General features: G+C 56.2%; 1 protein-coding gene across 50 annotated transcripts in view; it reads right to left on the bottom strand.

Annotated features, from left to right (window-relative positions):
* ANK1 (ankyrin 1) overlaps window positions 1-25,432 on the bottom strand; it is a 232,986-nt gene that overhangs the window by 10,949 nt on the left and 196,605 nt on the right. For 33 of the 50 annotated variants that reach the window (XM_085004298.1, XM_085004311.1, XM_085004301.1 and 30 more), the window contains 15 exons: window positions 23,296-23,393; window positions 22,988-23,212; window positions 21,469-21,623; window positions 20,978-21,189; window positions 20,333-20,537; window positions 19,570-19,666; window positions 19,128-19,356; window positions 18,291-18,416; window positions 18,043-18,162; window positions 16,886-16,964; window positions 16,562-16,633; window positions 14,538-14,669; window positions 13,195-13,317; window positions 6,961-7,519; window positions 3,269-3,503 (listed from right to left, as the gene is read on the bottom strand). In XM_085004298.1, coding sequence (XP_084860424.1) covers window positions 3,269-3,503; window positions 6,961-7,519; window positions 13,195-13,317; window positions 14,538-14,669; window positions 16,562-16,633; window positions 16,886-16,964; window positions 18,043-18,162; window positions 18,291-18,416; window positions 19,128-19,356; window positions 19,570-19,666; window positions 20,333-20,537; window positions 20,978-21,189; window positions 21,469-21,623; window positions 22,988-23,212; window positions 23,296-23,393 — 2,667 coding nt within the window. Of the gene's footprint in view, window positions 1-3,262; window positions 3,504-6,960; window positions 7,520-13,194; window positions 13,318-14,537; window positions 14,670-16,561; window positions 16,634-16,885; window positions 16,965-18,042; window positions 18,163-18,290; window positions 18,417-19,127; window positions 19,357-19,569; window positions 19,667-20,332; window positions 20,538-20,977; window positions 21,190-21,468; window positions 21,624-22,987; window positions 23,213-23,295; window positions 23,394-25,432 lie in introns of all 50 variants that reach the window. The other 17 variants (XM_085004341.1, XM_085004338.1, XM_085004320.1 and 14 more) reach the window with 3 other exon arrangements.

The raw sequence follows: 25,432 nt of genomic DNA on the forward strand, positions 1-25,432 counted from the left end.
CAGGCTCCGGTAATTTTAGCTCCCAAACCAGCTGCCAGGCTGTCGGTCGGGGCTAGAAGGAAGTCGGCAGGTGTGCCTGTCCTGGGGACTGGAAGCCGTGTACAAGTCACCACGTGTGTGACACCCACCCCGGGAGCTAGCAGGGGGGCCCACGTGCCCCTGTGCCAACGAGAGGCGGTTCTGCCCAGGAAAATGGTCTCGTTCAGGACTTGGGAAAATAAGACATCTGGGGAATGTGGCTACTTGTGTGTGTTCCCAGGCTGCTGCTGCCACAGTCAGAATGATGTCACCCCACTCGTGGGGGCCAACACCCTGAAAGGTTCAGGGTCTGCTTCAAAAACAGCTCTGGGCGAGGGATCTGCTCAGGCCCAGCCAAATGGGTGTAGCGCGTGCCGCACGCATGGGCACTGGGGCCCTTGGAAGCCCATGCAGTTGCATTAGCCCCTCAGCTCTGCATCCCCCACCCCTTACCCGGCACAGCCGCCCGACACGTAAGCGTGTCACTGGGATGTCTATTTAAGGCCTGTCCTTAAAGGCTCTTCCCGTGCTGAGCTGTCAACACCAGGGGCAGGAACCACTCGCATTAAACTCGCCCTTAAACAGCGAACTGGATAATGCAGGCGCAGCAGCTGTGGCTGAAAGGGATGCCGCTTTCAGATCAGCCTGTTCCTCTTTGGGCAGCAGCCCGGCGTGGTGGAAAGAACAAGGATCTGGGCCCGCTCGCTCGCTCGCGCGCTCGCTGCAGGGCTGAGGAGGTGGGGCGCCTTCTCAGGGCCTCCATTTCCCTAGCTGTCAAACGGGAGCCAGGGGCTCTCCTCCTGTCCCCAGAGTGCCGTGAGGTCGCAGGGTTTGGGACCCCGTCGATAGGGATGGTGGCAGCAAAGCTCCCATGCTGGCTGCTCCCTGGGTGGGGCTCTGTGCATGTACTAACTCCGTGACACTTGGGGCCGCCCCCCACCCCCCATCGTGGCTAAGGTTTTCCCCTTTCACACAAAGGAAACGAAGCGCAGAGAGGTTAAGTAACCTGCCTAGGTCAAAGAGGAAGGAAAGGAGAGACAGATCTCCAACTCCAATCACTGTACAACCTGCCTCATCTCAACGAGGAAGCACCTGGAACACGCGAGGGGTAACTCGAGACCTGGGTCTGAGCCAGTCCTGGAGGAGTCCAGGCGCAGACACTGCCCCCGGGGCCGCAGAGAGGCACCGGCTGCCTTGCAGGTTCAGGTGGGCGTCCCAGATCCCCAGTCACAGGCCCCGCCCCCTCTCTGTTGTTTTCTGAGACTCACGGGAAACACTAGTGAACAGATGCTTTTGGCACGGTCACCGCATTATCATCCCCTGGTGCCTCGAAGAAAACAGCTCACCTACCCTCCCATCCACTCCTAGACCAGGGAGGTGCTGGGCTCTGCACCCGCATGCAGACTGGGAACCAGGAGGTCCCAGACTCTCCTGGCCCTGAGGCTGGCCTCCCTGGGCCTCAGTTTCCTCAGCTGTAAACGAGGCGGGTGGACCAGACGACCTAGAGGGTTTCTCTCTCGGTCCCCTGGGGGCGGTCCTGCTCCCTCTCCAGTCCGCCCCCACCCTCCTGGCATCCTCCTCCGTCTCCAAACCCGGATGCAGACCCAGGGGAGGGCATGTGTGCTTTGGGATAAATATTCACTCCTGGGAGGAGCAGAAGTGGTGCCGCGGAACAGCCCCATGGCCAAGGCCAAGAATGCACTGGGTGGCCTGGGGTTAAAAATGGGTGTAGCCGCCTGTCTCATCCGTGGAACATCCTTGGCAGGGAAGCATTCTAAATAAAACGCTGTTTAATTCCTGGCAACTCTTGGGAGCCAGCAGCCCAGGCTGTTGTGGAGCCGGCCTGGTGCTGGGGTCCTCAGAGGTGCCTGTGAGGCTCAGACTCGGACAGGAGTGGGGGTGCTGCGGAGAAGAAGGATGCAGAGGAGAGGGGAGGAGGAGGAAGAGACAGCACTGATGGAGGAGGAGGAACTGGGGAGACACGGAGCCCATCCTTATAGACAGGTTAAAATCACCCATGCACGGAACAGCGATGCGAACTTCATAAAGATGCACAAATTAAAAAGACATTTATGGGAGTTCCCGCAGTGGGGCAGTGGGTTAAGGATCTGATTGCAGCAGCTCCGGCCGCTGAAGAGGTGCAGGTTTGATCCCCGGCCCCATGCAGTGGATTAAAGGATATGGTGCTACCGCAGCTGCAGCTTGGATTCAATCCCTGGCCCAGGAACTTCCATAGGCTGTGGATGCAGCCATAAAACACACGCACACACACACACACACACACACACACACACACACGTTCATAAAATGTCTGGGATTAGCTTCAAGATGATATGGAGGGAAGAGGCGGGTAGTTGATGAAACCAGACTGGCCATGAGTGAACAGTGGTGGAGCCTGGGGGCTGCGTGCCAGCAGAGGCAATAGGCTGTTCTGTTTCTTTTGATGGTGTTTTTTGTTTTTGGCCAACCCAAGGCACATGGACGTGCCTGGGGCGGGGACCTGACCCGAGCCACAGCAGTGAGAATGCCAGATCCTTATCAGGTAGGCCACAAAGGGATTCCCTGTTTTGTCTGTTTTTGTATCTATTTGTAATTTTTCATAATAAAAATGTTTCAAAACCCACATTAAAATGGGTAACTGTGGGAACAGGGAGTGAAGATAAAAGAGAATAAATAAAATGAAATGGGGAGGTTGGGAGGTTCTGGGAGCCTGTGGTAGGGCCATGCTCTCTGCCCCAGCCTGTCCCAGGAGGAGAGCCCACCCACACAGGTGTGGAATTCCTGAGTGAACCCTGGCGATCATCCATCTTCTACCTCATTTATACGAGGAAACTCAGGGGCCAGTAGGACACTAGGACACACAGGACCCTTTTAGCCTAGCACCCAGGTCTCTGGGTTCTAAGCCTGTCTTCCTAAAACAGGACAGAAGAATAAAAACAAAACCACGGCTCCTGCAAAGCCCACCTCTGGCCCTGTGACCCTGGGCGAGTGGGAGCAACAGCTGAGTGCGGCAGTGGGGGTTGGGAGCACAAGTGTCTAGAAGGTTCTGGAACTCCACCAAGGTAAGCCCCTCCCCGCCCTCACAGGGATCCAGGAGGCAGACAGGTAGACAGAAAGAGAAGCCACGGCCACAGTTTTCAAGGAGGACACACCGGCTGGGAGCTCGAGCCAATGAGCGTTGGCCCCAGGCCTGGCCCCTCCCACTGGGGGCGGCGTCTGAGATGCCTCCCCCGGGGGAGCTCACCTTTACCTGGAAGGAGAAGGTGCTGTCAGCCTCTGGCATCCATTCTTGTGAGCCTCGAAGTCTCTGTTCCCTGCCGGCCTCCAAGTGCTCGGCCGCAGACCCCAGGACCTCCTCGGATTCCCGGGACCCGCTGGGCTCCAGGTCTCTGATGGTGTGGACCGTTCTCTCCTCTGGCCAGGAACCCTGAGTCACCTCTTGCAGGTAGGAGACGATGGAGCCTTCTGCATCCCACGCCTGCAGCCTGGGGCCCAGGGAGAGACACAGGTCACCAGTTGCCCCCAGCCTCTGCTCTCAGAGACCCTACCCCTCCAGAGCCCTGGCCCGCCCAAGGTGCAGCCTGCACCGCCCACCTGAGGGACGGGACAGTGTGAGCAATGACACGGTGGAGCACCCTGTCCAGACAGGTAGGTGTGGGCCATCCTGCTGTACCAGTGGAGAGGGCATGGATGCCAGTGCTGCTGGGCCCCACCCTCTGTGTGGCCAGGTGGGCACTCATGGCTCCCCAGGCACGTAGCTCTCACACTGCCGGTCCAATCAGCGGGTATCCCACCTGCTTCCCTCCTGCGCCCCCACCCTGGCACCCCGACCCCTCAGTCCTCATCCCAGGGCTCAGCTGGCAAGACGGTCCCCCCGCCCCTTGAAGCAGGCTGTTTTGCAGCCTCTGGGACACATATGCCTGGTTTCCCCTCCTTCTCTGGCCACCCCTTCTCAGTGGCCTTTGTGGGCTCCTCCTAATTCCCCTGACTCCTGCCCCTGGAAGGCTCCAGGCTCAGGGCTCAGACCATGCTCTGTCTGTCCCCACTTTCTCTGTGAGCCCATTCAATCCATGGCTTTAATCTGCACCACCTCCTCCCTGAATTGCAGGTGTGTGTGTCTAGCTGCCTCTTGGACATCTGTACCTGCGATTCCTGACAGGCATCTCAGGGGCAGCACACAAGCCCGCACTCGAGGTCTTCTCCCCAGACCCGTCCCATCCGTCCTCCCGCTACATCCTCATCCCTTCAGGTAGCAGGTCAAGGACACCTGTGTCCTCTTGGACCCCCCACCCGCACCCCTTTCTCTCACACTCTACATCTCACTTGTTAGCAAACTCTTTTGGTTCAACTTTCAAAGACACCCTGAACACGACCACCCCTGGCCACCAAATTGCCACCATCTTGGTCCACGTCACCATTAACTCTTGCCTCCACCCCGCCCCCCCCAGCTGTGTCTGGCAGTGGTCAGACCATCTCGCTCCTCTGCTTGAAACCCCCGTGGTTCTCCAAACCAGTCAAAGCCAAACTCTTGGAGTTCCCGTCGTGGCGCAGTGGTTAACGAATCCGACTAGGAACCATGAGGTTGCGGGTTCGATCCCTGGCCTCACTCAGTAGGTTAAGGATCCGGTGTTGCTGTGAGCTGTGGTGTAGGTTGCAGATGTGGCTCGGATCCCGCGTGGCTGTGGCTCTGGCGTAGGCCGGAGGCTACAGCTCCGATTCGACCCCTAGCCTGGGAACCTCCATATGCTCGAGAGTGGCCCAATAAATGGCAAAAAGACAAAAAAAAAAAAAAAAAAGCCAAAGTCTTTCCAGGATCCCAAGGCCTCACGTATCTGGCCCCATCTCCTCTCTGACCTCGTTTCCTGTGACTACCCTGCTCTTGGCACGTCGACCATCTTGTTGTTTCTTGCATATGCCAGGCGAGCTCCACCCCAGGGCCACTGCACCAGCTGGGCCTGCTGCTGGCCTTAATTCCTTTAAGTCTTTCTCCCAATGTCACTCTCAGGTGTCACTGGCTACCCTCTTTACAGTTTCAACCACCTCCTTCTGGGCTTTATTTTTCTTTTTAGCATTAACATTAATTCACATTATAATTAATTAGCAGTCTCAATTATCATTTTCTCTTTCTATGGTCGCACCATGGCATATGGAAGTTCCCAGGCTAGGGGTTGAATTGGAGCTGCAGCTGCAGGCCTACACCATAGCCACAGCCAAGGCAACATTAGATCCAAGCCACATCTGCCACCTACGCAGCAGCTTGAGGTAACGCTGGATCCTTAACCCACTGAGTGAGGCCGGAGATTGAACCTGCTTCCTCACCGACACTATGTCCGATTCTTGACATGCTGAGCCCCAACGGGAACTCCTCTCTTAGTTACTTTTAAGTCCCTTTACTTTACATGTCTATTGTCAGCTTCCCCTCTGGCACATCAGTGTCTTGCAGGCAGAGACTTTCGCGTGTTTGCTCTATCCACATCCCCAGCTCCGAGACATCTGTATTGGGGCCTGGCACACAGTCAGCACCCCGCACATACTGCTGAGTGAGTGCGTGAAATGTGTCTGTCCCCCCCTGGAGGGCTGACCCAGGTCCCAGGGCCAGCCTGTGACATTCTGGGGCCCAGCACCCCGTCTAGTGACCCCACCATCTAATGATTCTACCCAGACAGTTGGTGCAGAAGCTTGTGGCAACACCGGATCCTTAACCCACTGGCTGAGGCCGGGGCTCGCACCCGCATCCTCATGGATAGCAGTCAGGTTCTTGACCCGCTGAGCCACAACAGGAATGGCCCAGTCAGTGCCTGCTAAGTGAACAGCCATCACAGGTGGTAGCAGGGCAGGGACTTCGCTCTGAATCCTCACACCTCACTCTGCCTAATTCTTCCCCTGAATCAAACAATGCCTTTGAGACACTACATGAACTCTTGCTGTCGTCTCATTCCCTAAACAGCTTTCCTCTTTCTGCCTATGATGGGATTCAGGCTGTGTTGGCTGGAGCCAGGGGAGGGGCCCATCTGCCTGGGCTTCTGGGAGGAGGATGCAGGTGGGAAGAGGAAATGGCCAGCCCTGAGCTCCATGGATGGCTACAGCCCTCCGGGAGCCCAGGAGCTATCTCCTTGCTTCAGGGAAACTTTAGAGGACAGGGCCTCTGACACCCTCTTCCTGTGCCAGTCCTGGAAACCAAAGCCAGACCTGTCACCGTCTGTCTGTCTTTCTCGCACCAAGCCCCCTCTGCACTCAGCAGAGCACTGGGGTGTGGCAGGTGTCCACTGCATGGATGTGTGTTGGGCCCACGGCCTGGGGACAAGGGGCAAAAGGCCCTTCTGCCTCACTGCCAACGTGCGCCCCTGCTACTGGACCAGGCCTGGGCCCTCCCATGGCGGGAGGGGAGTGAGGAGCTGCTGGGGAAAAGAACTCTCTCTAACAACTGCAGCTCTGCCCTGCCCCAGATAAGCCCACTGGCCTCACTCTGTCACAAAGGGCACCCTTATCAGCTCTGTCACACGCAGGCCCTGTGACCGCACAAAGAGCTTCCCAGGGCTCCGGTGCTGCTAGGTTTCCAAGTATGGTCTTCAACACACACAAGAGCGATGGGGGCCGAGACGTGGGTTCTCCAGGCCTTAAAATCTCTCTCCTGAGGACACAATCCCCAGGTCCACACCCTCGGCCTCTCTTCTGCTGGCCAACAACCCCCTCCCCCCCGGCCCTGTGCCCTATCCCTCTTCTTGGAGAAGGGACTGGCCTTTGCAGACTCAGCTCCACCATCACACAACAGAGGTCTGAGTGCAGTGTGGGCTGGGCGTCTTACTGAGTTTGTTTGCTCCAGGGTGCAGAACACAGGGTGTGGCAGCACCTAAGAGTCACCTCCGTACTCACCGCCAGGTACGGCAACAACCGAAAGCCCAGGACAGTGGAAGGCATCCTGCACAGCAGCCCAGTCCTTACCTGTCCCGGCTGGACTCCGTCACCCGACTCACGCTGGAGGATTCTGTGATGCGGGCTTGTACCCTCTGCTGGCCTGAAACAAGAGACACTTCATTCTCTGAGTCCTGCCCTGCACCTGGCGAGTCCTCCTGCCTCTCATGACCTGGCAGCTTCTCTTCTGACCTCTGACCTTCCTCCTGGTCAAGCAAATCGATAAGGCCATTTGTGGCATCTGAATCCACTGTGTCGTCCTCCACGAGGTCCAGAGAGCCCAGCGTGGGGCCCTGGGGTCCCTCGGAGAGCGCCCCCTCCAGCTTCCACTCGTGGCCGGTGGCGTCCGAGTCCTCGGCCTTGCTGCACTCCAGAGAGGAGTCCTCAGCAGTGACCAGGGAGGGCGTGAGGCCCGCGGACCACACCTGCATGTCAGACATCTCCAGCATGGCGTCATGCTCCGTGCCCGCCAAGGGGATGGCGTCTATGACGGCCACCTCGTTCCAGTACTGGTCTGCGCGCAGCGGAGAGGGAAGCGCGTAGTGCAGGGAGGCGGGGGACAGCAGCTCGTCCTGCAGCGAGGAGTAACCTGGATGGGCAGACAGAGGGCGACATGCTCCAGCAGCGATTTCCATCCCGCGTTCACGAGCGGGGCCACGCGCGTGCACGCGCGCACACAGCTAAGGCCACGGACGGGCATGCGCATTGCGGGGAGGGGCTCCCCAAGCCTTGTGGCTGCTGCCCAGGCCGCTGGGCAAGAGAACAAGGCTCTGGGGTGGGGGTTGGGAGTGGGGGTGGGGATGGGGGGGGCAGCCAGGGGTGGGGGCCGGGAGGGGGCTCCTCTGCTGGACGCCAAGAGAAGACGCTGGAATGCTTTCTCTTCCAGTCCAGAGCGGGGATCAAGACGCCTTGATCCAAGGCCTTGAGCTCAACCCGCCCGGATCAGGTGAAAGACCCATGGCTCCCAGGCCGGCAGGAGTTAGTGCTAGGTCTTTACCCCAGCGTCCCTTGGGCACAACCCCGGGGGCTACGTTAGGTATGCACCTCCAAGGACCAAGGTTGGTGCCCCCAGCTCAGTGTGGCCAGCACACTGAGCATCTGCAGACCTTGGCACTGTGGTCCAACAGGAGACCCCTAGGTTTGGGATGAAGTCACATGTCCACAGGGGTATAAGGGGTTCCAGGAACTGTGAATGATCTAAGGTGGCACAAGGGTGTGTTCTCAGGGCGCTCGGGGTCCCAGGCACACTTGCTGCTGCCTCACACTCTGCCCCCAGCTCCTTGTCAGGGCAGCTGTGAACCCATGGGCATAGGACCCTAAGGCATAGCCCTGTGGTCTGCACAGCCTGTCCCACATCTGTTCCTTGTGGCCAAGCTCCGACACGAGTCCCTGATAGTTTCCTGATGGCTGTGATGTGCAGAGGTGAGGAGGACGCTGAGGGAGCAGGTGTAAGCGCGAGGTCCCTTTTTGTGTCGTGGGCGGGGCTCCCGCAGGTGATGCCTCAGCTCTCCACCAGCTGTGGAGGAGGCTCCCCTGCATCAGGGAAGAGGGCTTCTGCCTCCCCCTCTGAACAGGTGCCAACCTGCGGGCAGAGGAAGGGCTGGGAGGCAAGTTCCTGCCCTCAGGCCAGTTGCGGGGGACCGGGCACGGGAGTGTGCTCACAACCTCTAGAGATCCAGCGAGGCCAGGGTGGGGTGCCCTGCTCTCCCAGCTGCCCCCCATTTCTTCTACTTCCTACGGAGCTTGGCTAGCCTCATTCTCTCACCTTCAACCAGAAATATTAACTGAGGTCTGGGTCCAGGCCAAGTACCTATGTGCTAAAGATCTGGGGATTCTAAACAAAGACACAAACACACATGCACACAAACATACAGACACTTAGACACACACTCACATAGACTCGAAAACACAGACACACACAAATACACAGACATACAAACATAGACAAATCCACAGACACACACACAGACACTTAGACACACACATACACACACATACATACATACGCAGACACACAAATACACATATACCTACACACACACACAACTACACACACAGATACACATACATACACATAAACACACAAACTCAGATAAACAGACACTTAGACACACACACAAACATACATACATACACAGACACACACAGACACACAAACACACAGATACACATACATCCACATAAATACACAAACTCAGATAAACACACACTCAGACACACATACAAACACACACAAATACAGACACGTAAACACACATAGACACACACGCATGACAGGTTCTCTTTATCCTCTCTCATGACAATTTCCCAACAACTCCAGCTCACCTGGACCCTTCTCTTCGAGCCTGCCTCACATTCTGTCCTGGCCAGGTCATGTGCTACAACTCCAAGGACAGGGGACCTGTCTACTTTTTCTTCCTACCTGCCTAGAACAAGACAGGGAACCCCCTGGCCCCCAGTGCGGAGCTTTCAGATGCAAGGGGGGGCACAGGATGAACAGGTGACCATACCCAAACTTGGTAAAACCGCCACCACTAAGGATTACAGGTGTTCAGGGTGCCGGGAACCAGGCTCCCCGCTCATCCTCCCCTGTAATCTTCCAGGAGAGCTTTTCTGCAGACTGGTCTCTACAAGGCCATGTGGTTCCAGGTCCCAGGAGTTAAGAGAAGGAGGAAGAGACCATGGGAAGGGGTGGCTGGGGATAGGGCTGTTCCGGGGTAGGGACCAAGGGAGCCCTGCAGCTCTGGCCAGACTAGGAGGGACAGAGAGGCTGGGGGAAATGATGCATCAGAGCTTCCCATGACAGCAACACCAGGTCGCCGTATGTGAAACTGTGACCTAACTGGGAACCCAGGGCAATCACCATGGAAATCTCTCCAGACCTACGAGAGCAGAACATGTAAGAGCCACATAATTACTTTTCTTTTTGAAAGTATTATATTATTTCCATTTTGAATTGAGCTTTCTTTTGAATAAAATATATCCAACTTTTTCTTTCTTTCTTTTTTTTTTTAGGGTTGCCCTGGTGGCATATGGAAGTTCCCAGGCTAGGGGTCCAATCGGAGCTGGAGCTGCCAGCCTATGCCACAACCACAGCCACAGCCACAGCCACAGCAATGCCAGATCTGAGCCGTGTCTGCAACCTCTACCTTTATTTACAGCAATGCTGGATCCTTAACCCACTGAGGGAGGCCAGGGATTGAACCCTCATCCTCATGGATACTCATTGGGTTTGTTACGCTGAGCTTTGACGGGAGCTGCTCTCGTTAGATGTTGTTATTCTTTGTTTCAAGCCTACAGCAGCTCTCCATCCTCCTCCCAGTAAAACCAGTGTCCTCAGGATGGCCTGGGAGAGCTGGCCTCCCATTGCCCCTGCCCTTACTTTCTCCCCTCTGGACCTCTGGCCCCTCGTTGTTCTGCACATGCACACCTGCTCAAGGATCCGGCCTGGAATGCTTGACTGGGCGTGCTCCCCAGCTTACATGCCCACCCCTCATCTCCTTCCAGCCTTTGTTCAAACGCTGCTTACTCCCACCCCACTATTTATTTTTTCTTTTTGGCTCTCCGTGGCATATGGAGTTCCTGGGTCAGGGATCAGATCTATGCTGCAGCTGCAACCCACGCTGCAGCTGTGGCAATGCTGGATTCCCTAACCCACTGTGCCAGGCTGGGGGATCAAACCTGCACATCGTTCCAGAGATGCTGCCAATCCTGTCGTGCCACAGCGGGAACTCCCCACAACACTATTTAATTTTCCCAACCCAGAACTACAATTTCTCCTTGCTGGAGTCTATTTATTCCCACCATACACCTGCTAGCACATTATATAATCCATTTACATGTTATATTTTTTTGCCTCTCCAAACAGAAGGTAAACTCCATGAAGGCAGTGTTTGTGGCTCTCTTTTGTTTGATCTGTTTCAGAACTGACTTATCTGTCCTGCTTAGAATAGTCCCTGGCACATGGCAGGTGGTCAAAAAATAACTGCCAAATGAGCTGACCAACTGGACAGGCTTTTTGCAGTCACAGAGCACAGGACTCAGGCCCACATGGGTTAGAACTCTGCTCAGGCCTTAGAGTAGAGTCTCTAGGCTTAACTGGAGTCCTGCGGCCAGTGGAGACATCCATAAATACCTGGGTCTATAACTGCCATTAAAAAAAATTAGTGTGGAGTTCCCGTTACAGCTCAGCAGGTTAAGAACCTGACAGGTATCCACAAGGATGCGTGTTCGATCCCGGGTCTTACTCAGCGGGTTAAGAATTCAGTGTTGCCGTGAGCTATAGGTCACAGAAGTGGCTTGGATGTGGCATTGCTGTGGCTGTGGTGTAAGCTGGCAGCTGCAACTTCGATTTGACCCGTAGCCTTGGAACTTACATATGCTGTGGCTATGGCCCTAAAAAAGCAACAAACAAACAAACAAACAAAACACCCGATAAGAACACCCGACATGGGAGCTATCCTCTTGACAGATTTTTTTCTTTTTAGGGCCATACCTGTGGCGAATGGAAGTTCCAATCAGAGCTGCAGCTGAGGATGCCACAGTCAAGGCAACACCAGGTGTTTAATCCACTGAGCGAGGCCAGGGATCAAATCCGAATCCTCACAGAGACAACACTGGGTCCTTAACCTGCTGAGCCACAGTGGGAACTCTTCTCTTGACAGACTTTAATTGTCGTAACTGCCTTGTTTCTACTCATGTAATTCTATGGGCCTGGTGTCCACAGAATTTGCACACAAGCCTCTGCCCCCCAAAAAACCTCTGATTTGACTTTAATGAACCAGCTCTGGGGAGAAACCCAACTAAGTGACCAATAATCACACAGAAAAGGGAGGAGTGTGTCACTTGATTTCCTGCAGTTTGCACCCTCCCTCTGTCCTGTGACTGGGAATCTGTCACTTAGCAGTCCCTGCCATGTCCAGCCAGTCCCCCCAGGGGTGGGAGAGGGTCAGTCTGGGAGCCCCCGAGTCAGGTCTGAGGCGCCAGCCTCCTCCATAGGCACAGCGCTGAGCAAGCACACATGCCCCCGCCGCAACGTGGACGCTCCAGGGGAAGGTGGGGGTTCTTGGTGCCATGCATCTGCAGGGGCTGACCAGCCGGCTCCTGAGCGCCCAGCCGAGGTGAGACAGTGGAGACAGGTTGTGGGAGGGAGAGAGCGGACTTGCGCTCCAGGTGAGGTCAGAGGGAGAAGAGAAAAGCCACAGAACGCAGTCAACACATGAGCCCTGGGCCCAGGGGCACTGGACAGCGGGTTTCAGACACAGGACAGGACAAAGGAGAGGGAACCGTGTGAGGGCAGCAACATCCATTGGGGTGGGGGTGGGCAAAGGGGGGACGTGCCCCCAGCCTCCACTCACCACCCCAGTCATGGCCCCAGCCACAGGGGTCCGCATGGCCAGCATAGGTGCGAGTGGCCAGGATGCTGGTGACCTAGGAGCTGGGGGAGGATGGCAGATATAGCTGTTGGGGATGGGGGTGGGAGGGGAGAACCGAACCCCAGGGTCCCGGATTCACAGAACCAAATTGGCTTTCAAGGTCTGTAAGGAACCTTAGGTCTCTAACTTAACCTGATTGTAAAGAAGAGGCAATGGCTCAGCCCAACCTGGAGTCTGGAGAAGAGAAGGGACTAGAACCCTGCCTCCCTCGTCCCAACTCCCACCATAGGGTAGTGCCCCTGGCTGCCTGTGTCCCTCTGGTTAGAGACAGAGATGGAGGGGGTGGGGTGGGGGTCCCAGGTCTGCTCTTCCCATGGCTGTTTCCTCTGCTGCCAGGAAGGTGTGCTCAAAGGCCAGAGAGGGGGTCATGGGGGCAAAGATCATCCTCCCCCCCCCCCCAGATCCTGGTCTCATCCCAGGGACTCCTGGCCGTTCAGAACCACACCAAAGAGTGAGGGGGAAAGAGATGGAGAAAGAAAAAAGGGAGAGAAGAGAGTAAAAGAGAGACTGGCTCCAAGAAGCCGCTGAGCCTCAGAGAAGGGGTGGCAATAGGACCTGACACCATCCACTGGTCCCCAGCCAGACCCTGTGCCAGAACCTCCGTGCTTCTCCTCCAGGGGCTGTGTCACAGACGGGCGCGCGCAGGCGCAGAGCTGGGGGGCGTCCGACATGCGGTGGGGCCACAGTGGGGGCGCCAGGACACCGCCCCCCCATCACCTCTGATCTCAACGCCGCCCCTCCAGGAGGGAGCCGTAGAGACTGACCTCCGGCCACCCCCAGGGAGAGTCAGGCCGGCGGCTGGGCCCCCCGCGGTCGCGGAGACACTCACCATTCATCTGGGAGGGGGACGATGAGTAGGGTTTCAGGCTGCGGCTCTGTCTGCCGGAGTTCTCCAGCATGTTCACGATCTCACCGCGTTCGATGTTGCGCAGGGCTGCGTACAGGTTGTCCACTGCGGGGAAAGTGGAGAGCGCGCTATGGGGGGTGGGGAGGGCGTCGGGGGGCACCAGCGCAGGATGCTACCGGGCTCTGGACTCGGGGAGGGGGCGGAGCCTGGGAGGAGGGGTTCGGCTGATGTCTCCACGGGCAGGCCCCCTCTTTCCTCAGACCCCAAACCTTCTACCTCTTTGAAAATACCCACAGACATGGAAATGCTGCGGGTTCCACACCACCCCATAAAGAGAGAAAATCGCAATAAAGCGAGACCACGAATTTTTTTGGTTTCCCAGCGCATATAAAGTTACGATTACGCTACTCATCTGTTAAGTGTGCAATAGTATTTTGTCTGGAGAAACGATGCCTATACCTTAATATTAAAGTATTTTATTACAAAAAACCGCTCTCCTCTGAGGCTTCAGTGAGTCTTAATTGTAACAAAAGGATCACCGATCACGTCACCACAACAACTACAATCATAAAGAGAAAATTTGAAATACTGAAAGAATTACCAAAATGTGACAGACATGAAGTGAGCAAATGCTGTTGCAAACTGGTGCCAACAGATTGCTGGATTTGATTGGTATGAAAACAAAATCTGCAAAAATCACAATAAATCGAGACATGCCTCTTTGTTGGCCTTACCAGTTCTATTCCATGCCCTACCCAGTGGCTAATTTCAAGACACTGAAGGACTGAGTTTTGTAATCTAAGAGGAATACTGCAAGAAAATGCGAGTAATGATCGGATTCTGTCTTTTGGAAATCCTTGGTCCCTGCCAGTGGATCTGAGACACAGATGCATCTTGGTGCTAATTTCCTCTTTGTGTTTTGTGTTCAGGAACGTGGTTGAAAAGAGTGAGACAAATCTGTCCTCCAGACAAATCTGTCCTCTGGAAAATCCTCCAGAAAATCCTGAAAGCACAAATACTCCATCAGAGGCGCTCTTCTCCTGGCTCTGTCCTGAGTCCTCATTTTTTTGAAAAATTCAACTGGAAGGCACACATTCTCTGAGAGTCCCTTCTGGCAGGACTGCCCAGAAGACCAGGGACGCCCAGAGGTGGGCGCATGCGTGTGCATGTGTGTGAGACAGAGCATGCAGAAGAGATTGGCTTCAAAGGTCAACACCCTCCCCCTGCACCCCCCCCCCCCCAGAATCTGGAGGAAGAACTCCTGGGTGAGAGCAGGTCCTGTACGGGCTTTGGAGGGGGAAGGGCCCCAGCTTATCGGTACTGACTTTTTGCATCTTTGCCTTCACGGGTGAGCCACAAATTCAACAAGGCTGCACTCTGCTCCAGCAAGGAGTTGGGGTTCTCCACGCGGATCCTGTTGATGTCTTCCACACTGAACTGCAGCTCCCGGGCCAGCTCTGCACGCAAAGAACCAGGACATGGTGTGAGCCTAGCCGGAGCCCTGGCAGCGCCTCTAAGCCCGGGCATGGAGGGAGCATTGGGCCGGGTACCAGGAAATAGAGAACAGTCTGCCTTTGAATATGGTATTCCTCCTTCCTGAGACATACCTAGTAAAATGCTGACATCGACACCTGTGTATCCCCAGAAAACAGGCCAGGAGTAGGAGTGTGAACAGAGGAGTAAATAGGTTAATAGGTATTGAGTGAATCAATGAATGAATGATCAGACGCCCTTTCTTTCTTTCATAAGGTGATGGGACTGAGCCCCTCAGCCAAGACCACAGAACAAGGGGGCACCACAGCCAGGACAGGAGCTGAGCCCGCTGATGCCTGCGGTGCTGTTGATACCACGTCAGACACCACGTCCTTTCAGCAGTTATAATGGAAATGCCACCTCTGCATTTGTGTGTCTTCAGGGAACGGTTATTTACATTTAAGCTAAAAACACAAGTTCCCATCTAAATGCAAGGTAATGACACAGGATGTTAGCGCTTCCCTCTGGTTCCTGCTATTATTTCTCACTGGTGCTTTAGATGGGAAAACAGCATCCGAGTCTAACTTCGAGGATGCGGGAGAGAAGAGGGGACAGTGATGGCGAGAAGCAGAATGTGCACATATCACACACACGCCACACACACATACCACACACACACACACACACAGCGCTCACATACACACATTGCACGTACTCACACCACACACTCCCCCCTCCACGCACACACTACACATACACCACACAACTCCCACCACACAATAGTCACACCACACAATAAACACATCACACATACACGCGGCACACAATACACACACATTCACACCACACCTCCCCACATGCATACAAACCACACACTCACACCACTCCCCCACATAAACATACCACACCCACCACACTCTTACCACACACACACCACCCACACACATACCATACACACACACACCACACAACCACACACTCATACCATGCACATGCCACACACACACCACATAACCACACATTCATACCTTGAACACGCCACACACACACCACATAACCACACACTCATACCATGCACACGCCACACACACACCCTCCAAGTAGCAGCAGCCGAGCCGACATGCTTTATTGGCTTAAAGAATGAACAGTCTCTGAACTGCTGTTGTGAGCTTTCAGCACGTCCTGCGAAGGTTTCTGAGCTTGTCTGAGGCCCGCTCTGCAGGTGGCTGAGCGAAGCCCACAGAAAAGGGCGGATGGTCTTATAGGGCCTGCAACTGAGTAAAACGCAGCTGGAGCCTTCACTGCCTCACTTCAGTAAGAGCTCCCCTGACCACTGACGGGACTTCTGGAAGACTCCACCACAGCCCAGATAATCAATGAAGAATGCCGAGCCTTGCCCTTTTCTTCCCTCTTTCCCTCAGCTGGAGCAAAGGCACGGTGTGTACAGGGAGCCATGGGTGAACAGCCAGGACATACATTTTTTGTTTGCTTGTGTGTTTGTTCGTGGTTTGCTGGGTTCTCAGAGCTCTGTCACTAACTCACTACATAACTCAAGTCACCCTGTTTAGCTGGATCTCAGCTTCCCCATCTGTAAAAGGGGTGACTGGGTCCATTCTAAGGTCTCTTGTAACGTCAGAAGTTGAGGGTCCGAAAAGGCAAACACGACGAAAGTGGAGGAGTGAGGGAGCCCCCTAGACGCCCCCTACTGGTGCCCAAAGGTATGGCTGGGGCAACGCCCCATAGGCGACAACCCTGCAGCAGGGGCACAATGGATGATGGGAAGCGGGCTAGAAATGCTTTCACCTCTTTGGAAGGGAGATGGTACAGGGCGGGTGTAGACAGGTAAAGGGCTTTTCTGCCCCAATTCCCAACTCACCGGCCCAGCTGAGGCCCAGGTGCTCTGCTATAACAGCCATCTTGTCTGGCCCCTCTGTGCCGCTCAGGGAGCCTGTGGGGGGAAGCAGTGCATTTCACTCAGTGGCCCTAATGGACACAGGCCCCCCAGACATGGGCAGGTGACATCAGAGCCCTCTCCCCATGCTCCGTGTCCACCAGACCAATCACTGAGGCGCATTCACACTGGCCTGAATCCATTGTGTCCCCATGGAGTTCCTATCTGGGTAGGTGGAGGGGACAGGAGACAGCCCACTGCTGCCCCTGGGAAGGGTGTGGGCCCAGAGCACCCCAGGGAGGTCCGTACCCAGCGTGGACTCGCTGAGGATGCTGTATCTCAGGGCCAGTGGCGTCAGGGTCCTCCTCCGGTCCTCGGCTCCACTGCCCTGTAGGAAGAAGACCAGAGCGGTGCTGTAGGGGCAGGTGGTAGTGGGCGGGGGGAGAGATGCAGCTGCTTGGAACCTCAGCACAGGGTGGGGTGAGGGAGGAGGAGGGCCAGAGGGTGCTGACCAGGCGCACACACTTTGGTAATAACAACAACAACAACAACAACAACAAGCTCATGATGGAGATGGTGTGGAGAGAAGAGAACTCTCCTCCACTGTGGGTGGAAATGTACACTGGTACAGATACTATGCAGAGCAGTAGGGAGGTTCCTTAAAAAACTAAATATAAGCTGTGTGATATTTGAAAAAGGTATTTAAACTCTATGTACCTTGGCTTTTTCATCTATAAAATAAAGTGAATCGGGATGTGGGGAAAAACAAAAACAAAAAACTAAATATAGAACTACCATAGGATGCAGCAATCCCACTCCTGACACCCCACTCCATATGCCTAGGGGTGGCCAAAAAAGAAAAAAAAAAAAAGCCATGAGGGGAGTTCCACAGTGGGTTAAAGTTCTGGCATTGTCACTGCTGTGGTGCAGGCTTGACCCCTGGTCAGGGAACTTCCACATGCCACATGCTGTGGCCAAAAACAAAACAAAACAAAACAAAACAAAACGTCATGAGGTGATCCCGCTGTGGTGCAACGGAATCTTGGGAGTGCTGGGACACGGGTTCAATCCCTGGCCTGGCACAGCGGGTTAAGGATCTGAAGCTGCTGCAGCTTCGGCTCAGGTTGTGATGGTGGCTGGGATCTGATCCCTGGCCCAGGAACTCCATGTGCCATGGGGCGGCCAAGAAAGAAAAACAAAAAAAGTCATGAGGTGGCTAGGACACCTTGAGCCACCGGCTGCCCCGTCCTCAGCCTTGGAGGGCTTGGTGAGGGGTGCTGGGTGGAAACCTCTAGGCTCCCTTCAACCTCAGGGCCTCAGGGTGAACACGTGTGTGGCCCTCGCACCCTGACGTTTGTTCCCAAGCTTTGCAGGAAGGGCCCTTCTCCACCTCGGGAGAGCCACAGGCAGTTTTCCAATGGGATGAAGGGGTCTGGGGTGGCTGAGAGTCTGGGCAAGGTGCTCACCTTGGTGCAGGGTGGCATGGTGATGTTCAGGTGACAGAGGATATGCTGCGTGTCCTCGTACTTCATCGCCTTGCGCAGGAACAACAAGGACCCTCCCGGTTCTCGACTGCTGTCCCTGACCTGGATTCGGTCACACAAAAGGGAGAGTCAGGGGCCACCTCCCTGGCCGCCAGCCCAGCGGGCTCAGAGTGCTTTGCCTCCTGAACGTCTAGACCCAGGCGAGGGGTGGGCCAGAGAAGCCCCCGCACCTTGACAGGGATGGCCAGCCGGTTCTCCCGGAACGACTGGAAGAGGAAGCTCCGCTGCTGTGCAGCCTTTTTGACGGGCACCAGGTTTCCCGAGAGCTCTGCAAAGAGGGGCATCCCTTCCAGAACCTGCAGGGAAGGACAAGCAAACACACCTGGTCAGGAGCAGCGCCCAGATGCCCGGTCCCAGCCCTCTGTTCTTTCTTCTGGGCCCTCAGCACAGACTCTGAGGCCAGAGCCTTGAAAAGGTCCTGGCTTGTTACACGTCTGACCCTGAGTGAGGACCTTGGGATGGGTAACAGGTTCAAATCTAATCCCCATTCTTTACCCCTCCCCGCACTGCCTCGCCCTCCCCCCTGCTCCCTCATCCAGGCACTGCCAAAACCCTGGAGTGCCAGGCAAAGTGGGCTCTGGGGTCCGACTCCTGGGACAACTCCTTTCTCTACTGTTTATGTGGCTGTGCAATCTTGGGCAGATTCCCTAACCTCTCTCAGCCTCAGTTTCCTCATCTGTAAACTGGGAATAAGAAAAGTGCACACAGTGATGAGGCTCAGGGGAGGTGATGCCAGTCAAGGCCTTTTCATAGCACCTGGGACCTAAGAACTTTCTCTTGTTACCCCGAACCACTGGGCTGACAGCCTGATGCCACCCTAAGACACGGGATGGTGTTCCTTGGCTGTGGGGGCGCTTTCAGAAGATGCTTCTCAAGTGCGGTGTCAAAGGGACACAGCCCAGGAGCCCTGCTGCAGGGGCAGCCCTTCTGAAGGCTCTGGGTCCTGCGTCGCAGCAGCCCCAGAGGCGCTGTCCCACCGGGAGTCTGGGGGCAGGGCCGGGTCCTACCTCTATGTCCCGGCTCCGGGCCACCTCCACGAAGTTCTCATGCTGCTCCAGAGTCTTGTCCACCTTGTCATCCGTCATGCAGTAGCAGCGCAGACGCCCTTCGCGGGGGTCGTTCATCTTGGCAAAAATGACAAACTTGGCCATGTAGGGCACAGCGGTGAGCTCCTTGTACAGCAGGGTGGCGAAGTTCACGGCTTCGGCCGTCCGAGGGCAGTCCGACAGCCAGAACCTGAAGAGACGGCAGGTGTGAACCTGACCCTAGAAGTCCTCTCCATTCAGCAGGACAACCTGTGAGGCAGGAAACAGCTGCCCTGGCTCCCCCAGCTGAGTGGGGGATGAGTAGAGCTTCTAGGTGCAGAGAGGAGGCAGGGGTGCAAGCAGGTGGTGGCCGTAGGGTGGCACCCGTAGGGACAGCACTGTCCTCTGCTGGGCCAAGCCTCACCTGGCAGAGACATTGGTGGTGAAGGTGGCACACTCGTTGGCGTACACAAGCTTGGTGGTTCCTGTGATGTCCTCCCACTGGGCCTGGTCTGTCCCTCCTGTGACAGGAGCAGAAACGGGCTGGGGAACAGTCTCCAGAGGCCAGCAGGGGCTGTGCACACCTGGCTGTGCGAACACAGCTACGCACCTAGCACCCCCTCCTCCAGGGGCAGGAGGCTCACCTTATCTCTCCATCCCCCCTCATCTCTCCATCCCCCCATATCTCTCCATCCCCCATCTCTCCATCCCCCTCATCTGTCCATCCCCCATCTCTCCATCCCCCCATCTCTCCAACCCCCTCATCTCTCCATCCCCCCATATCTCTCCATCCCCCTCATCTGTCCATCCCCCAATCTCTCCATCCCCCCATCTCTCCATCCCCCTCATCTCTCCAACCCCCTCATCTCTCCATCCCCCCATATCTCTCCATCCCCCTCATCTGTCCATCCCCCCATATCTCTCCATCCCCCAATCTCTCCATCCCCCCATCTGTCCATCCCCCATTTCTCCATCCCCCAATCTCTCCATCCCCCAATCTCTCCATTCCCCCCCATCTCTCCATCCCCCCATATCTCTCCATCCCCCTCATCTGTCCATCCCCCAATCTCTCCATCCCCCAATCTCTCCATTCCCCCCTCATCTCTCCAACCCCCTCATCTCTCTGAAGAGCACATCACTTGCTAGCTCCTTCCAGGACACAGTTCAGGGCAGGGGGACCCCCTCACCAATGACACTGCACAGCAACCTCAGGCTGGTGGTGTCTCCCTCCCCACTGTCCCTCGGGTTGTCTGTCCAGGAGGGAGGGAGTGGGATCCGGAGCCCAATGGGACGGTGGAACTTGCGGCGCCGAGGCTCCACGGTGACAATGGGGCTGAACGTGGCCTGATTGCCCAGGAGTTTGGTGACCAGATCATCTGGTACAGGCTGGGCCTGTGAAGTGCCAAGGGGGACACTCAGCCCCGGAGCGCAGAGGGGGTCGTAGATGGAGAAGGAGACGCAGGTGCAAAGGCCCTGGGGGCGGGGTCCTGCCCAACTCGCCCCTCTGAGCCCCGCCCCCTTGCCCTGCTGCTCCCCACTCCAGCAGGCTAGGGTGTCTCCAAGAAGCCACGTGGCTCTGGCTCATGCAGAGCAGCGGCTTGTGGTTTATCTACGGTTATTTGCAACTTAACAGAGCGCCAGCCTTATCCCACCCACACAGCTTTCTCCGGAGCTTTAAGATCAGAGCTCTAACTGGACTTTCTGGGCACCAGACCAGTGTGTGGGGAGGCCCTGGGGAGGAGGACCATCTTCGAAGGCCTTTACACCTCACACCCCTGACCTGGTCCAAGGAGGGATGGGGTCCAGCGGTGGGGGGGGGGAGGATGCATCACCTGCAGCGCCAGCTTCACTCTCTTGGTGACAGCATTTTCTGGGAAGGTGGCTTGCACCAAGGGGACCAGCTTGCTCTTCAGAAAGCCCCCCTCCGGGCCGATGGTGTCATAGTCCTGGCAGAGCCGCGACATGATCACGAAGTACAAGGGGAAGTCGGTGGTGATGATGCGACAGACCCGCTTCTTCTCCAGTTCCTCCAGGCTCCCCAGCTCTGCAACCACATGCATGTGTGCCCATCACCACCACGAGTGCCAGCACCTCCCCTCCCCAGGCCATGGCCAAGCCACCTGGAAGGACAAAGTTCCAAGCCCGGAGAGTCCAGCACAAGGAAATCAGGCTGCAGGGGACCCAAGTGCAGAAGCCGGACCATCTCTAGCCTCTCAGGGCTCCCCACCCCCCAGGAGGTCTGGACAGCCCAGCCCCAAGTGCACCCTCAAACCTCACCCTCCAGGAGGAGACCCCTGCTCCGAGATCCCTGGGGCTCCCTCACCTTCATCCAGCCCATTGAGGATCTGATCCAGGTAGCTTTCTCCATAGCGGCTCTTATGTTCCTTCCACACAGAGCCGTTTTCACTCCGAAGCACCACAAGCTCTCGGTCCCCGCGGCCATAGGAGGCAAAGTGGGGGATCTCCACAATCACAGGGCTGAGGGGATAGAGGGGATGGTAGGCAGGTGTGGGGACGCAGGTGTGGGGACGCAGATGTGGGGCTCAGGAAGAGCAGGTGGGAGGGGGCAGCAGGTCCCTGTCTGGAGGTTGGCCCTGATGACTGGACAGACTTGTCTCGGCTTCCTGAGATGCCTCAGACCCCTCTCACTCTCCACCAGGCCCCCACTCCACTTCACAGGGGCCTCTCCTGTCGCAGCCACAGGGAATAACCCTGCCCTTGGACTTGATGTCCTAGACAGGGGACCAAGCCCCTCTTGGCCTCAGCTTCCTCCTCTGTCAATTGCACAGTGGCAGTTTCTAGGGGGGAAGGCTCCCCCCCCTTCTTTTTAGGGCTGCACCTGCGGCATATGGAAGTTCCCTGGCTAGGGGTCGAATCAGAGTTGCAGCTGAGGCCTGCGCCACAGTCACAGCAACATCGGATCTGAGATGCATCCACCACCTACACACCATAGCTTGCAGCAGTGCTAGATCCTTAACCCACCAAGCAAGGCCAGGATTGAAAGTGCATCCTCACAGAGTCCATGTTGGGTCCTTAACCCACTGAGCCACAGGGGGAACTCCGGGTCAAAGGCTTTGAACACCACTTTTAAAGGGGGAATCCAGGAATTCCTGCTGTGGTACAACAAGATCAGCTGCGTTTCTGGAGTGCAGGGACCTGGGTTTGACTCTTGGCCAGGCACAGCGGGTTAAGGATCTGGCATTGCTGCTGTTATAGCATAGCCGCAACTGTGGCTTGGATCTGATCCGTGGCCTGGAAACTCCATATGCCGCAGGGCAGCCAAAAAAGAAAAAAAGGGGGGCGGGGGTGGGGAATCCATGTGAAATCATTTTAGAGCAGCTTTACAATCGGTGGATGAAAGCTTGGAGATGGGGGACCGGCTGGGAACAGACCAGGGACAGAAATGGGCGGGCAGGACCGGTTCCAGCTTAGATTCCGTGGTGCCTGAAGGCTTCAGAGCCCCCAAGAAGCCCAGTTTGCTGCAGGAAAGGTAAGACGCGGTCCCTGAAACCATCGATCTTGACCTTGGTGGCAATGCTGCAGGGCTGCCTAATATTAAGACCGTTTCAGAGGTGAAATGATTAAACCCGGAGCCCCCAAAGCAGCCGTCTTCTCTGTCTCCACCTCTAAGGTCACACAGGAGCTGAGACTTAAGCTCCACCTGGGCAATGGACTCCTTTGCGTATCTAGAAAAGACCGCGGAAGGATCACAGAGGCTCCAATTCCATTGCCGTCAGAGCACTGGTGGGACTGCAGCTCATCCCACCCCCACGCCTGAGCTGGGAGGGGCTGGGTGGTCGTAGCTGGGCAGGGACAGTCAGGGGCATGGGGCGACTTCTCACCTCAAGAACTGGACTCCCGTGGGTCCCAGGGCGATGACCCTGCTGGCCAGGCCCTCCTCCTCGGCCAGTGGGGGCGGCGTGGTCAGCTTCTGAGGCTTCACCAGGCGGCAGGTGATGCGGGTGGGCGCTGCGCACGTCCGGGGTGGGACCACCACCCTCAGGCCGTTGTGCCGGCTGCCGCGCATGGAGCCCCCGCGAGCATCCACCATGAAGCTCACCAGGAACCTAGGGCACAGAGGGTCCGTGTGGGCCTCTCCCAGACGGACATGCACGGGACCCGAGCCCCCAGCCCATCCCAGGCCACTCACCCTGTGTGCACGGGGCTGGCCACCGGGCTGATATTGTCTGAGGTCTCTGTGGCCGGGCTGCTGGGGATGAGAGAGTCTTCATCGTACTCTTTTAATGCCTGGGGTGGGGGAGAAAGGCCAGCGGTGCCATCACTCTCGTCACAGCGGCCGATCTCAGCCAAGGTCCGGGAGGCTGGGGAGGCTCTCGGCCGGGAACCAAGGGGCGCAGTGTAGGAGGCGCTCCCCATACCCCACCACCCACTGACCCTTTGGGACCAGGCCCGCCTGGAGTACAGAAAGAAGCCCCGCTTCCTTCTTCCAATGGCCTCTCCTTGAATCAAGACCTGGCGCCAGGGCTTCGGACAATGGAGCAGGTCCTCGCTCCGGTCCGGCTTCAGCCGTAGCTCCTGCCCAGGCTGGTCCCCATCCTCCCCTCCCCCCACGTGAGACCCCTGCCCTACGCAGCTTGGTTTCACAGAGTTGGCAACAGACTCCACACCATCATCTACCAGCTCTTCAGCTCTGGGCAAGCCACGTGTTCTGGGGCATCGAGGGGCATGGGGAGGCAGAATGGACCCTCGTCCTGAGGGCTTCCCATCACTCGTCTGCAAATGGGACAGCATCCTCCTTCTCCTCAGTGATGCTGTAACTTAGGAGCCACAGGGCTGCCTCACCCCCTGCCTGATATATCGCTGGGACTCACGGAGCCAGCAGGTCTGCATCCGTCCCACCCTCTCCAGGTTCTCCACTCTGCCTCCCAACTCGTCCAGATGCCCGCGTCCCTCTCCTCTGCTGGACCACCTGGTTCATGTTTCACATCTCACCTCCTCTGTGAACCCTTCCGGTTGATCCTGATCTGGAAGAGCTTCTGCCACTCAGCTGAGCCCTCCTTGCGTTCTGAGTTCCTCTCCAGCTGGACCACCTGCTCCCACATCCTCCCCAAATGGGCCCCTACAGGGCACACAGCGGAACTCCAGGAGACACCCACTGACTTTGGTTCATGACTCAAGCAAGGAGTCAGAGAGCACCGCTGGCCAGGGGACCGCTGGACATGGGTCCACATGGACCAGTCCCATGGCCGTCACTGCAGCGCTGGGGAATGACCACACCTCCCAAATATAACCTGGGTGCAGCACCAACATGATGACACTGTGATGTGCCTTAGGGTGGAATGGCTAATTGGACGGCACCCAATGGACTTTAGGTCCAGGACCAGGATTGCTGCTGTTGCCACGCATCCCTTCAGTGGCAGAGAAAGGACCAGCCTTGGCTGGAAAACTGATAAGCCTGGCTCAGTGATCAGGCCTCAGGGTGGCCAGTCTCAACCTCCAAACACCACACTGCTATCTTTTTTATCCTAGAAAACCTCTTTGCCCTGGGCAAAAAAAAAAAAAAAAAAGGGCCAAATGGTATAAAATTAAACCAAGAAGAATTAACTTTTTAAAATAAACCATCCCACTCATTTTGGGGACAAATTCAGGTGGCTTTCAAGGAAGCCACAATACAGGTATTTTATTTTATTATTATTTTTTGGTCTTTTTCCAGGGCCACAACCGAGGCATATGGAGGTTCCCAGGCTAGGGGTCTCATCAGAACTCTAGCCACCGGCCTACGCCAGAGCCACAGCAACTCAGGATCTGAGCCGCATCTGCAACGCTAGATCCTTAACCCACTGAGCAAGGCCAAGGATTGAACCTGCAACCTCATGGTTCCTAGTCAGATTTGTTAGCCACTGAGCCACGATGGGAACTCCCCAAAATAGGGTATTTTAAAGAGTAACAACCCATGCTGGGAACAGCTCCCCCCTGACATGCCCTTTCCATCTGTATCGGTGTTTTAAGCTCCCATAATCCCTTGAGGAAGGTGAGGCAGAAACTGTCCCCTTTTTTATAGATGTGAAAGAAAAAGTGCAGCGTTCCGACTCCTCTATGGCTTCATGCCGTTGTGGCTGAACTACAGCACCGGGATGGGTACAGACAGTGTGTCCTCAGGGGGCGTAGTGGTGAGAACACAGGCTCTGGAGCCAGAAGTTCTGGGTCAGTTCTCAGCCTCAGTGAGACCGGCAGGAGGATGTTTCACTGGCCCTTAGGCTCTCTGAGGCTCAGGTCATTCATAGCTGGGATCGTGAGCGTGTCCGCAGTATAGATGCTACAAAGAA

Source organism: Sus scrofa, chromosome 17 (assembly GCF_054392235.1).
Source record: "Sus scrofa isolate SSC_HxYL_T2T_F1_AM1 chromosome 17, Sscrofa_HxYL_maternal_Yorkshire_Landrace_v2.0, whole genome shotgun sequence".
NCBI lineage: Eukaryota > Metazoa > Chordata > Mammalia > Artiodactyla > Suidae > Sus > Sus scrofa.